Here is a 14,210-nt window from a genome sequence, read left to right as displayed (position 1 = left end):
AGATTATTGGATTATACAGTTGATAAAGCACTTCAGAAGCATTCAGTATGAAAGGTGGTTTGAAAATGTAAGTTGTTATAAGCATTGTTGGTGTTGACTGCATATTTTGTGTATTCCCTATCCATATTTCAATTAAAGGATTCTGTAGCACCACTAATTAACAATAATGCTTTATAATTGTATAAACAATATATAATGAATCTGTGTAATATATAATTAGTTCTACCCTTAAGGAAAGCTTTTATAAAAGTTTAATCATCTGTTCTTCGAGAATAGCCTGTTCATGTGCTCACTTATGGGATATACACCACTGGCTGCTGAGCCTGGAGAGCCTTCTAGAAAGAAATGATCATTGGACTGTCCGAAGTGTTTTCTCACAGCACTGTATGTTCAAATTCCAGGCTATAAAAGGGTCGTGTGGTTGCCAGCCTCCTTTGTTCCACCCTTTCCACAGCTAGCTGTGGGGCTAAGGGACGTTCTCTATATATCCAGAGATTTGTCTCTTTTTAAAACCCAACTCACTTGTTTATTTTAGTAGTTTAGTACATTTTAATAAGCTTTAAGTACTTTTAGATCTTTTACTTAGTTTTCTGTGCCATTTATGAATTTTAAAGTCCTGACAAAACTCCAGAATTGGAAGAGGACCAGTTCTGGATCTCAAAGATCTGGAAGTAAAAGAAATATTCAGGTTAAAGCAGGACATGTTGTTACCCCTCCATGTTTCCAGAGTTCGCTGCACACACATCCACTGTGGAAAAGACCTTAGGAACAAGACTCCCTTCACCTTTAGATCAGGGTCCTGTTTCCTTGAAGTGATGGAACTGGCTGCCATCATTTTTGAGAATGTCTTAATAAGGAAGTGGAAGCCTCAATGCCAGGGCTGCCCCCTACTGGAGGTTCAGAGTTTTCTGGATATCAGTCTTTGTAGGGGAGTGCAGATTTCTCATCATCAACATAGCGCCCGTTAACTGAGTCCTCACTTTCTCTAGAGGGATCTGGTGAATCTGCTACTACTGATCCAGAAAAGAATGCTGACTCTCTACTCTCAGGGACTGAGTTTTGGGAGTTGCTCAGGCCAGACTCGGTGCCATCCTGGTGCAATGGGCTTTAGGGCTTATCTATGTAACCCCTGGAGCAAGAAAACTTCAACACCCAGTTCCCCCTCTAGATCCATCAGGAGTCTTGACTCATTAGCTTCCCATGTCCTTCCCAAAAACTGAGTTATCAGGTTTATTTTTAAGATTAACAAATCGCATGGTCTCCTCCATTTGACACTATATGCTAGACAACAGATGAGACCATTAGAACGTTGGTTGGCAGTGAATAACACTCCACCTGTGGATGGTGTGGTGATACTTGATCAGACATATATCTATTACACTGATGTAAAGGACATTTTTATGCCTTTACAGCAATGTCATTGATTCCACTGCTGGTCAGAAAATTAGTTCAAGTGTACTACCCCTGCAGTAGGATTTACACAATGCACCCCCCTTCCCTAGAAAACTATTTCTAGTAACCTAAGATTTAAAGGAAGGAACTGAGGTGATTGGATCTGTACAGCTCTTTTATAGTGTTGGCTCTGAATGCTTGGAGGGCTCTTGTGTAGCCCCAGTGGACAGGATTTTTAGGAAGATCCTGAAACTCAACAATACTAGAGGTACCTATCTCCTATATGTAAATATGCAGAGGCAATACAATCAAACAACATTAGTTGCTGGTAACTAACCTGTTTTTATCAGGTCTTTCCCTTGTTTGCTGATAAATATTGTCTCCGGGCACTTGAAGTTCTGCTTTACAATGCAAAGGCTACCATTGCCATCACTTCTTTACTATATTGCATCTGTAGCAGAAACAAACATGTCAATTAAAAAAAGATGTAACATAGCCCATAGTGCCATCCATATTCTACACTATCACAAAAGTTAGAAATGGAAAAATTAGTCTTCCCTTAGTCAGTGAAGAATTGTGCCCTACAGTTTATGCTCCAGTGCTTTGTTCAGTTGGTATTAAATGACTCAAGTAATAAGGTTTCCACCGCTCCTCTTGGAAGATTATCCCAGCTACTAAAACTTACTTACAGTTCCCTTCCCTTGTCTCTTTTAACAATGTTTATTTTCATTCTATTTAGTTTGAGATGTAAAAGACTCCAAAGGATATTCACATACTAAAATCTACTTTTAAATGCAATTAAGGTTGTGATGGGAAAAGCAAGGAAACACACAATTAAAGCAGAAACATAGCACCACATTGTGACTAACGCATGCTATCTCAGTATTACATTTGAGTTAGCTGCACACTCCTTTGTGTTTCCTGGTTTGTACCTTAATGTTATGTAAATGTACTCATGATATACAAATTAGTATTAAGGCTGGTTGTTAAAGTTTTATTGTTATGACTACAACAGACCACATTTACAAATACATATTTCTTCCACAAACTAATGTATTACCTGACGGGGAATAATAATTATTTCCAGCATTTTTTCTCTCAGTATTTTAGTATTTCTCTGTCTTTTAGTTCTTAATCTGTTATATGTATTTAATTTCTCAAAATGGAATATGCTTGTTAAAAATACAAAACTTCTAGATCAGCAAGAGCTACAATAATCTTTAAAATGTGCCTGTTTAAAATAATTTATGAAAAGTTTTTTTTCATACCACATTACCTCTTAAACAACAGAGTAATTACTCATGCTTCAGGCATAACATCATCTCCAGCAACATATGCTGTGAAGACATCATGTTCATAACTAAAGCTTGGTCTACACTCGACTTATTTGGTATAACTACATCGCTCAGGAGTGTGGAAAATCTACATCTTTGAGCAATGCAGTTAGCCCTGTTTACACCAGTAATTAGATCAGTATATGTCAAGAAACTAGGGCTTTGTTGACATAGCTACCGCCTCTTGGGGAACTGCAGTACCTACACCAAAAGGAGCATCTTCAGGAACACTACAGTAGTGCAGCTGCATCGCTGAAGCATTGTATGTGTAGATAAGCTTATGTCTAGACTATGAACTAAGGTTGCAATTCCCGTGCTCTTGTACACATACTTGTGCTGGGTCTCCTGTAGTCAGCACGAATATAAATAGCAGCCTAGCCATAGTAGCACTGATAGCAGCAGTGGAGGCACAGCTGAGCTGGGCTGAGGACAAACCTCATCTGAACTAGTGCTACTGCAGCCACACTGCTGTGTAAACTTGTGCTGGATGGATGGGAGCTAGTGTGACTATGTGTTTATGAGCAGAATTACACCTTTAGCTCACAGTGTAGACATAGTCAAATAATGTCATGTAGTGAGTGCCTCGTGACTCAGTAGCATCCCTTCTGGCTAGCTAAGGAGCGGCCTTGACACCCTCTAGGATCATAGATTCATTTGTGATAAAGCTGGAAGGTAGCACCGTAATCATCTACTGTGATCTCCTGCAAAATACAGGCCAGGGAACTTACCTGAATGAATTCCTGTTTTCACTACAGTATAGCTTTTAGACAAACAACCAATCTTCACGTGAAAAGAATCCACCCCAGCCTCTCAATGGCCTTCTGCGCTGTGGTCCTGCCTAGGAGTGTGGCTGTAACACCGGGCTTTAGTGTGTGTATGTGGGTGAGGGGGGTGTGAAGCAGGATAAATGGACAGGCGGAAGTAGTCCACAGCCTGAAAGGCACATGGAGAATCCGTGGCAAAAACAAGAAAAAAATTCAACCCCGCCTTTCAAATGAGTTGCTGTTCAAGTGTAAATGTAAAAGAACAAAACGGGGGGCAGCTGGACTCCAGGCTTGAGCGGGGACAAACCGGAGGGCACAACGAGGGCACCGCTCCCACCCCCCTCGCGGACTCAGTGGGACATAGAGGCGTCGCACATAACGCGGAGGGGAGCCTGCTCATTTGGCACAGCCCCCATGTACATCCAGCCCTTCCCCCCGCCAGGCGCTCAGGACCCCGGGAAAAGTCAGGGCAGGGTGCGAAGCCGCCTCGCGTTTCACTCTCCCGGAGTAGCCGCGGCAGGGGCCGCCGGGCAGCCCCGCCTGTGGGCTCACGCCGACGCTCGCATCGCCTCATGGGCCCGTTCCACAAACACCCTCACCTCGCGCCGCCTGCGGCCGCAGAGGTAACAAAGACACCGAGCCACGAGACTGGCCGGCGCGGTGGGGCGGCCTAGTCACACACAAGGGGTAACGGCCACCAGGCCCCAGCTCCGCACGCGCTGCCCGGTTGCAGCCTGCTCCCCTCAAAGAACACGCTGCCTTGTCTCCCCTTACTCCGGGCGGCCACCTTCCGCATCCGACCGCCTCCCTCGCCCACCCCGGGGCTGGGCACCCTACCAGGCCGAGTCATGTCTGCCTGCCCCCTCCCTCCACACAGCAGCTCTCCCACCCTCGCCATTGAAAGAGACCGCTGATTGGTGCATACTGCTTGCCCTTCATGTGCCGTAGCCAATCAGGCTGGGGCTAACGGAGGCAGAGACACCAATGGGCGCGCTGCGTGACGCCTTCCCGCCCCACCCCTTCGTCGTAGCTGCCGGGCGGCTGCTGGAGCCTGTGTTGAGTGAGTTCCCTGCCTGCCGTTCGGACCGGAGGCAGGCAGGGCGGCCAAGTGCGCAGACGGCGGTTGCTGCGGCTCGCCAGGGCAGGCGCGCGTGGCTCGTTACGGACCCCTCCCCCGTCGCCGCGAGCGGGCAGCGCTGTACGATGTGAACGGCTGCGGGGCTCGGCAGCGCGCCCGGACGGGCGGCGATGGCCAGAGCCTGGCGCGAGAGCAGCTGCCGTCGCCTATAGGAAGCGCTGGGAGCAGCCGGGCAGCTCGGAGAGTCGGTCGGGCTGTGAAGTGCTTGTCCCGTGCACGCGGGGAGCCGGCCGGGGGCAGTGCACGGAGCCCCCGCCGGGACTTGCGACCCCCCTGCCCGCCATGTCCTCCTCGTCCAGCTCCTCGCAGACCCCGCCCGGGCACCACCCGCCGCCGCAGAGGATGAGGCGCGGCGCCGCCGGGTCACCCACAGCGGCCAGTAGCGCCGCCGGCAACGGGGCGGGGGGAGGCGCCGCCGGCAGCGCCGGGACTAGCCGGCTGCTCCAGCCCATCCGTGCGACCGTGCCCTACCAGCTTCTGCGGGGCAGCCAGCACAGCCCGACCCGCTCCCCTTCCGCCTCGGTGGGGAGCAACACCGGGCCGGGGGGCGGTGGAGGGGGCCGCGGCAGCAGCCCGCCCAGCCCGACGACGCCGCTGGCAGCGGCTGCCTCCCCGGGAGGCGGCGTGGCGGAGCCGGGAAGGGTGAAGGGCAGGCAGCGGCGCTCGCCGGAGAGCAGTGGCAGCAGAAGGAGCAGCTCACCTGAGAGACGGAGCCCCAACTCCCCTGTGTACAGAGGTAAAGCGCTCGGGGCAGAGCCGCCACCCACCTCCCGACAGAGAGCAGGGGGCCAAGCCCGACACGACACAACACCACCTCCTGCGCCTTCCCCTCCAAAGTAGGGCGGGTGAGCCCCGAAATACCCCCCCCCCCCCGCCCGAGAGAGGAACAGGAACGGTTGAATCATCCTCTCTGATCCACTGCAAAGAGAGACCAGCCGTGAAATACTCTATTGCCCCCTTCTCCCGGAGACTCGACCCAAATCTGAAATACCCCCATGAGCCCGCACTAGAGAGAGTGGGGAGTGAGCCCCGAAATACCCTCTTCTCCCTACTTCCCAAAGAAAGAGTGTGGCTGAGCTCTCATCCCAAAGGAAATTTCATTTCTTCTCCCTTCAGAAGGGACTGATTTGGAGGGATGATGAGTCCTGAAGGCCATCTCCCTTTCAAAGGAAGGAGAGATAAATCAAGCCTTAAAGTACCCTTTGCAGAGAGAGAGAGAGTGGGGTTTACTGCTGAAATACCTCCTGGTTCTTACTCCCAAGTAGAGTGATGAGGGCAGGCCTATAAAATACACCCACTCCCACATACATGCACATGAAAGCAGATGCAAACAACCTGAAAGGATCACCCTCGCATACAAGAGGATGTATAAATACAACGCCTAATATATAACTCCCACTCACATTAAAATATAACTCCCACTCCCCACAGGGTTTGAAATACCCAAACCTGAGGAGATACAGATATGTGCTCTAAAATATCCTATTTCAGTGCACATGGTTATAAAAACACCCTAGAAATGCATCTCACCATATACACATGGAGATAGACCTAGGCACTACCACCCATATGTGTCCACACACATGAATTGAGATGGCCCAGATATAAACTAAAATAACCCCTTCCGATTACATGGCATTTTAAAACAAATCCAAGCCTGTAAACTCTTTTTCCCTCTCCCAAAATAATGTAACTTTAAGGTTAAAACGTGAATTTCAAAATACCCCCTAAAATGAAACACAAAATTCTGATAATGCATTTTCAAGAAATGTGCTAAAAACAAATCACCATACCTAAAAATTCATAAAATGCCTCAAAAAATTATAAAAATGATAGAAACCTTAAAAACCCCAACCTAAAGTACACCCTAAAAAGTTTTAAAGTAGGTACAGACTCATTATCAACAGCTGTAACATAACCTGTTTCATGTTGTCTGTTGAATTATTAAAAGTGTTAAAGTGGCTATGGCCATCTTATTACCCCCTCCCTTTCCCCTCCCCTTTCTTCAGCATTTGAATGAATCAGACTAAATGCACTTTGTTCACACTGCTGTAGTTATCAGGTATCACACATCACCTTTTTATGGGATCACTTTATATGTCTCAACACCTGCACCTCTCCCTAAATCTCTCAATCTTTATAATTTGCCACAGAAACGAAAATAAATGTGGTTTGGTTGTCAACGTGTTTTGTAACAGTGGAATCGGTTCCCTTATTTTTCCCCCACACATCTTTATCGTGTATGTGGTGAATTCTTGCATTCTATTGTAATATTTGTGCCTTGAGCGGATCTGGCTATTCAAATAGTTCTAGAATACAGACAACTCACTATGCAAGTGTATAAATATATAACTATTATTATTAATGTATGGCATTGGTATACTCTTATACTGAAGGCTAAATACTATCCATCACATCTGAGTATTTATGCCAACATTATGCAATAGGTCTGATCTTTATTTGGAAAGAGATTTGTTTTGCATGCTTTAAAATGGAAGCAATCCTTAGCAATTTTGCTTCAGACAAGTTGTGTTTAAAAGACTGAGGTTCATCTGTTCCCTTAAAAATACAAATTCCTAGAGTTTTCTTATTGAGCTTCCTTTTTTTCTGTTCAGAGACAGTACGGTGTTACTCTGAATTCTGGGAAATCAAATGGGAGATCAGCCAAAACAAAACAGACTTGATGCATATAATTAAGTGTGAGCATTAAAGCTGATGACAAATACTATAAATCGGTTCCCAGATCTAACTTCATGACAAATATTGCAATGTTGAAGTGCATGAGGGTCTGCACTTCAAATGGAGGGGGGAAGTTGGTACTTACCTGTAGTTGGAGAGAAATACTGCAGAGCTGTTAAGTGTTTCATTAGTGTATTCATATGGGTTTTTAATATACATTTTTGTTTGAGTAAAATCTTAATTTTAGCAAGTGACAACACTACCTTGTCTTTGTTTGAATAGTGCAGACCTATAAATTAGTACTGAATTACATCATTAAACTTGCTTGAGCCTGCCTTATGGCGAGCCATGTTAGCATTAGATAAAATTTGATACAGTTTTTTGTGTGTAATACATAAAATTATAAACGGTCCATCAAGATATCCATCCATAATCTGTATGCACCTGGAGGAATTTGTCCCCCCTCCTGTAGGTCGAGCCAGCTGCTGCTGCTGCAGAAACTGACATCCTACAGCAAATCCTGAATGAATGAATGAAAACAACGTGATCGCCCTAATAATGACCACTATTGCACACGTCAACAGCTTTATTTTACAGAAATACAGGCACCATTTTCTAGCAGACTAGGGCAATAAGACTGTGTTTATAGTGTTGCGAATTCAAAGGCAAAACAATTAAAAAACCAAAAACAAACCTAGAACAGTTTGTACAAAATCTGGAGTGTGGATTGAGGTACCACAAGGTATGATTTTGCCTCCTCAATTCTTTGATCTACTCTTGTGTTCTGAATTTTTAGTACACAATATACATGTAGTAAAAATCAATTAAAGCTTGTGTGGTGGTGTCTGTACGGAGACTATAGAATGGTGTTGGAATACTACTGCAGTCATAGTGGAGGGCTTGAAATACTACTTGCTGTCAAACACGGACCATCTTACTACAGATTGTTGCACAGTTTATTCCTTTGGCTAGTTTAGCCTTTTAATCATGCCTGACAGAGACATAAGTCTAAGTGAAAGTATTGCATTTTGTGTCATACTTTTAAAACATTTCCCTTTTTGATGTAAAAAGAAAGTTTCCTCTGTGGTGTAATCCTATTTTTTTGCAATGCAGAGACCGTTTTGGCTCTGACTGTGCAGACTGACTTGCATTGTTTCAGGAGCATGCTGGTGCTGGAGACTGGCTATGTATTTGATAGAAAAGATGTTTTTCTGTGCCTGGAACACCTGGTGTTTTTCTCAGGTCCTTTCAGTATAGATGCTTTGACTTTGATCCCCCTCTAAAACCATCTTGTTTGAAATATTTCAGTATTATGGGTTGGTTTCCTGAGGTTTACTTTTTTAAACCATATTCTGTAAAACTACTCTGGGTTTGAGCCTTTACGGGTCAAGGCAACTGCTGCTGCTGCAGACACTGACATCACTACTGCATGAATGAAAATGGCATGCTCCATTTCTTCCTCCCATCGTCCTCTTTTCCACACGCCCTCGTTTCTAAGATGCTCAAAATGTGATTTATATTTCTAAAATAAGAGTGTTTTTATGTTCAGATTTAAGATTTCATATGCAATAAAAATAACTCACTCTTTGTTGTAGGATAACTGTTTTTAAAATGCTACTAGAATTTCTACATGATCAATATTGAAATTGCATGGCTGGGAACTTTTGAGTTTTGTATAACTCCATCAAATAGCTCTCCCCCCACCCAAAAAAAAATCCACCCGAAAAAACTGAATAAATGTACTTTTTTTATACCCTAGAGTAATCTTGGATATGTGCTACTATTTTCCTTTTCTTACCTTAAGTTTAAGTATATCATTAACATGCAAGTTTTTTATAGCTCAGACCAGTGTTTTAAGGAATAGGTTATATATTACATGGCTTCTTGAATGTAAGAAAACCCAGTTTTGTGAGGTGAGAAATATATGCCTCTCAGCCTAAATTTAATGCAAAAATTGATACATAAGGCAACACAATTAGCAAGAAAAGACAGTTCAGTAGAAATGATGGCTTGAATACTATTGCAGTAAGATGTCAGTTGATCAAACCAAATAGATGTTGCAGTCCGTATGTTCGATAAGATTAATCCTTTTTGTGGGGAAGCAAAGACAGTTGGTTCTTTCAATAGTTTTTTTCATATGGCGTAAAATAGAGTTCATATTAAATGTCAAAACTTACTGAATTTATAGAATCTCACTTCCCCTGAGGTCATTAATATTATAGATGCAGTACAAATGTAAATTAGTTTTTGTAGAGTTTTGTCTGTCATTCAGAATGAACATTTTGCATTCGGAAGAAATGTCCTAATTTGGGTTAATTTAATTACAGTGGTACTTGTTAGTTGTTATAACTATCTGAAACAAACATTTTTTCACTTGTGATTTGTAATGTATTACAAACAATTGTAATGTAACTTGTTTTTCTCTGAAATTTCCAAAGTCAAAGTTAGTTGTAGAGACAATGTTAAAAAATATTGTAATTAATTTAGCTGTTTATGGAATTAAGCACTTAATATTTTTATAAACAACTCCTGGAGGTTTGCCAACCCTAATAAGAGAAAGTAGTAGCCAGGTGCTCTAGAGGAATAAATGTGTTTATCAGTTACTACTCTAGAAGAGCACTGTTAGTCTCCAGGCACATATGAAGCATCTCTATTAAAAAAAGAAAGCTTGAAGAGATTGAACTATTTGCATATCTTCTGGATCAAAGGCATCCAACAGTTTGTCACAATAGGAGTTTCTACCAAGGGTCCTGTTGTACTAAAAATCAAGACTTCTCCTTTATTTATAACAAATTAAATATAAGTAAGACCCTACTTAATGTGTGATATTGTGGATCCTGCAGTATTAGGCTTCCACTGCAATTTTGGCAGCCAGGCAGCTGACAGTGGGAGCCCCACCATGCCCGCAGCTAAAAAGCGGGAGCCTCACTATGCCTGGGACTAAAATGCGGGCACCCCCACTGAAACCCCACGCATGGTGGAGCTACTGGTGTTAGCCTTGGGCAGCTGGCAGCTGGGGTCTCGCAGTCAGCCCCGCACATAGCGGGGCTTTCATTGTCAGCACAATGCATTAATGACTGCAATATAGTTGTAGCAAAATGTCTGGTTATCAAAAAAAAAAAAAAAAAATAGTAGGCATAACGTAAGATTTGTTCCAGCAAATTTTTCTTGAACAAATGGGTCTACTCTGGCTTTTCCAATTTACTGCAATTAATAAAAATCCGCTATTACTTTTCTGTAATTTTCCATGTCTTGTCCACAACTCAGTCTCAATTATTTGACAAAATCCCGTAATTCAAGTAGGGCTTTAAGTATAAGGAAATAATTTTTTATGAAACTTCCTATTCCAAGTTGCCCAATGTGCATAAACAACTGTAGTATTCTCTATTTTGTGTGGCCACAACAATTCTCTTTCCCTCCCCTTTTACCTCACCTCTAAAAGTAGCTTTTGTTGGAATATAATCTATAATATGAGTAACTAAGTCACTTTGGACTAAATTTGAAACAAATCCCATGAGATGAAAGGCTATTTAGGTAGATCAAGGGTCTAGTAATCATCTCCTTTTTGTAAGGATGTTTATCAGGTGTACTGTGTTAATCATCTTGTTTGTGCTATTAAATAGGTTCCTAAAAAACTTTCTTCCATTGCAGACATTATGGCATAGAAAAATGGGAAGATTTAGGTTTTTCTTGTATCTGAATTAGCAGGATATTGCAGCAGCTCACATAGATGTAAAAGAAATAGTATTTTCTTGTTTATTGAGGATACGACTATAAAAGAACACCACTTTCAGTAGTATTTACACAGTTATTTATATTTTCAAGTCATTATAGTAACTTTAATCTTCACTCTTGTGAAGTAAACAAGTATTATACGCATGAGGAAAGAGAAATATAAGTTAACTTGTCAACATCCACAGAGCAAGTCAGTAGCAAAACTGGAATTAGGATTCTGAAGTTCCTGGTTTCCATTCTTGCCTTTTGTCTTCCACACAGACAAAAGCTGCATATTAAACTATAACAAGAATATATGGAAAGAATGTATAAAGTAGAATTATACGAAGAAGTCAACATGTTCAAGATACAGGTTGGTACTTCAACAGTATAGGAAACTTCAGCAACCCACTAAACTTAGTAATGTTTTAGGAAACTAGGAAGTAAAAATTATATTGCTTTTTGCTACTGAAATTTGAATGGCTTGATAGAAAACTGATGGCCATCAACTACTGATGGCAACAGCTCCTAAGCAACAGTTTCCTTTTACTTGAACTTGGAAAAGCTAGCCTTAACACTACATCTGTTGTGTGCAAAGTATATGCATTTTCATGTTTGTTTAATGTCTGAAACATTTCAGTGCAAGCAAATAGTCAAGATATTTTTTTCCTAAAAGATATGCTCTACGAATTATTTTGAGAAAGTACTGTAGCCTGTATTATACAGGAGATCAGACTAAGATGATTACAATGGTCCCTCCTGGCTTTAGAATTTCTGAATTAATATATTGCCCCAGCTCAGTACTTGCATTAAGTGGTAGTCTTCATAGTGGAGGTTGCAGTTAAGATTCAGTTTAAAGTGATTAGTCATGTCTACAGTCAGAAAAAGGTGTTAGCTGAGGTCCTTCCTTCTCTCCCTCCCTCTCCCTGCCCCCACCCCGTGTTTATCTTGACTCCCTAATACATGCTAAACCAGCAACTAGCCTTGTCTATACTATGATTTTAACATGTTAGCTAATGTTTATATACATCTTTTTTTCTACAGAATACAAGGCCATTGTGGTAAAGGCACACTAACTAGATGTTTCTGCTAAAATAATGATTGATGTAAATTAAATGTTGTTGCTTAAATAGTCGTCATTAGGTTTTAGTATCTAAAATGAATTGGGGCACTTCTGATTTCTCAGAGTTGCTGGTTCATGTATCCCCCAAACCAATTCTTGGGTAGAATCCATGAGAATGAAGAATAAGGGAGGTATACATCCTTATTTCTCTGTCAGAAATTCTCCTAGTTATACTGCTGATAGTATTGACCTCCCCTGTCCCTCTTCCAGGGTTGGCAATTTCCCAGGAAAAGTAGCAGGGTGCTGGTAAATACTGGTTTAAACTGGATAAAAATAATGCATCAGTGTGTAGCAAGCATAGAACGAAGCTTTTCAAACTTTGGGTGCATCCATTCAAAACTGAGGAATAGGCTTGGGTCTAGCCACTATGTCTTGGTCTTTTGTTACAGAAGTGCTGCATGGCCCAATGAGTCTGGACTGGTAGTCTGCAACTCTGCATACTTCTGATTGTTTAATGCTTCAAGTCTCCTACTCTACATTATTGTTGTTTTCATATAATTAAATGTTTTTTTACTTTTTTGTTCACACAGTAATATTGAAAATTGGAATACAAGTCATGACATGTATAACTTCCTTGAGAAAATACCAAACTCAAATGTGTATAGACATTCTAATCTTCAATATTTCAGTTACATATATTAATATTACACTCACTGCAGTTTTGCTTTTTATTTGTGACTAAATTAATCTATGAATGTACTGCCTTATGTAACTAGAGTTTGAATATTTAACTAAAACTAAGTGTAATGTGGAGTGCATGAACAAAACGGTTTTTAAAATAGTCCCTGTTTAAGACTTTTCTAACTAGTTTTTTTGCAGAATGGTAGAAACCATAATTTTGCCTGGTAAAAACCATATTTGGTAAATACTGTGCTATGCCTGACCTTTTCCCTTTCCCATATTTGCCTTCCTCTGGCTGTCAGTCTTCCTCTTGTCTGTCCATTACCTTGTCCCTGGGTCTGCTGTGTACCTTCCACATCCTTCTGCATATGCACTCTTTCCTCCTTTTTGCCTCTGTCTCCCCACCCCATGTGCCCATGCTCCTTACATTGCCACTCCCTGTATCCTCTAAGCATATGTGGCCACCATCTTCTCAAGGGCAGTGTGGTGTGTCTCCCATTGAAGTGGTGGTCAGCATTGTTAAAGACAAACTAAACTTCTGCACAGGGTTTAGTGAAATAGTGGCTATCTTAACCAAATGGCCTCAGTCCCTTTGAGAACACTGGGAGATGGTGGCCATTTTGGAAGAGCTCATTTCTTCAAGAATTTCTCTAAAATATAAACTTTCTGTAATGAAGAATAATAAAAATTGACTTTAAATTGTTTTTTGAAAACTCTCCATTGTAAGTTACACAATTTTAATTATTTTAAAATTAAATATTTGTAAATTATGCCCTTTGAATTATATAGTATGTTAAATGTCACATTGAAAAACCATATCCATGTAGAGGAAAAACAGGAATTTATGCCCCACTTTAAAATTATTTTTCAGAGTGCATCTTTAACTGGAGTCATGACCAACTTTTTCATAATAAATATTGACGTTTGGGAGAGCACATACTTCAAGTATCCATGTGCACTTTTCCTGAAGTATAGTGCTTGATTATCTAAACCATAAAGTCATTTGAAGGTTTTTTAAAAAAAAACAACAAAACTTAAGAATCACAAATTACATGAGCATTTCAATTTTGAAGCTTTCTGCAATGTTGAATTTATACATTACATTAGCGAGACTAAATTATATGCTAAATATTCCAGTATCTTATTTGTTCACAAGCAGTAAACTGCTGTATGTGGCCATATGATAAACAGTAGCATGGTTAGTGCTTACAGGGAATCTAATTTTCTCCGATTAAGGTAGATTTGGGGAATGGGTTAAGACCCATTTTCAGGTACTGAGTGATTATACTAATTTTTTTTGTTTTGTTACATTCTCTGTTTGATCCTCGTCTTTGCAATGCGCAGTCACTGTAGTCTTTTCCATGTTGCTCAAGTGATAGCATACTCAGTGGGAAGATGAATATTGTATTGTGCTGGTATTAATATGAATGCTAAGTCATGACCAA

At 41.6% G+C, this 14,210-nt stretch overlaps 1 protein-coding gene and 1 long non-coding RNA gene across 4 annotated transcripts in view; one reads left to right on the top strand and one right to left on the bottom strand.

Moving 5' to 3' along the window:
- Positions 1-435: 435 nt before the first annotated feature.
- LOC137162384 (uncharacterized) lies at positions 436-4,327 on the bottom strand. The gene is made up of 3 exons (XR_010922359.1): positions 3,455-4,327; positions 1,730-1,843; positions 436-665 (listed from the first exon to the last, which is right to left on the bottom strand). It is a non-coding gene; the product is annotated as an uncharacterized lncRNA (long non-coding RNA).
- Positions 4,328-4,555: 228 nt separating this feature from the next.
- GLCCI1 (glucocorticoid induced 1) overlaps positions 4,556-14,210 on the top strand; it is a 129,623-nt gene continuing 119,968 nt past the window's right edge. For 2 of the 3 annotated variants that reach the window (XM_067562135.1, XM_067562136.1), the window contains exon 1: positions 4,760-5,364. In XM_067562135.1, the coding sequence (XP_067418236.1) occupies positions 4,911-5,364 (454 nt within the window). In that variant the 5' untranslated portion in view covers positions 4,760-4,910. Of the gene's footprint in view, positions 5,365-14,210 lie in introns of all 3 variants that reach the window. The other variant, XM_067562137.1, reaches the window with a different exon arrangement.

This window comes from Emydura macquarii, unplaced genomic scaffold (genome assembly GCF_026122565.2).
Source record: "Emydura macquarii macquarii isolate MOO-44397 ecotype Brisbane River unplaced genomic scaffold, CSIRO-AGI_Emac_v2 contig_2422, whole genome shotgun sequence".
Lineage (NCBI taxonomy): Eukaryota > Metazoa > Chordata > Testudines > Chelidae > Emydura > Emydura macquarii.
The sequence above is the reverse complement of the archived record's forward strand: the minus strand, read 5'-3'. Positions and strand labels throughout refer to the sequence as shown.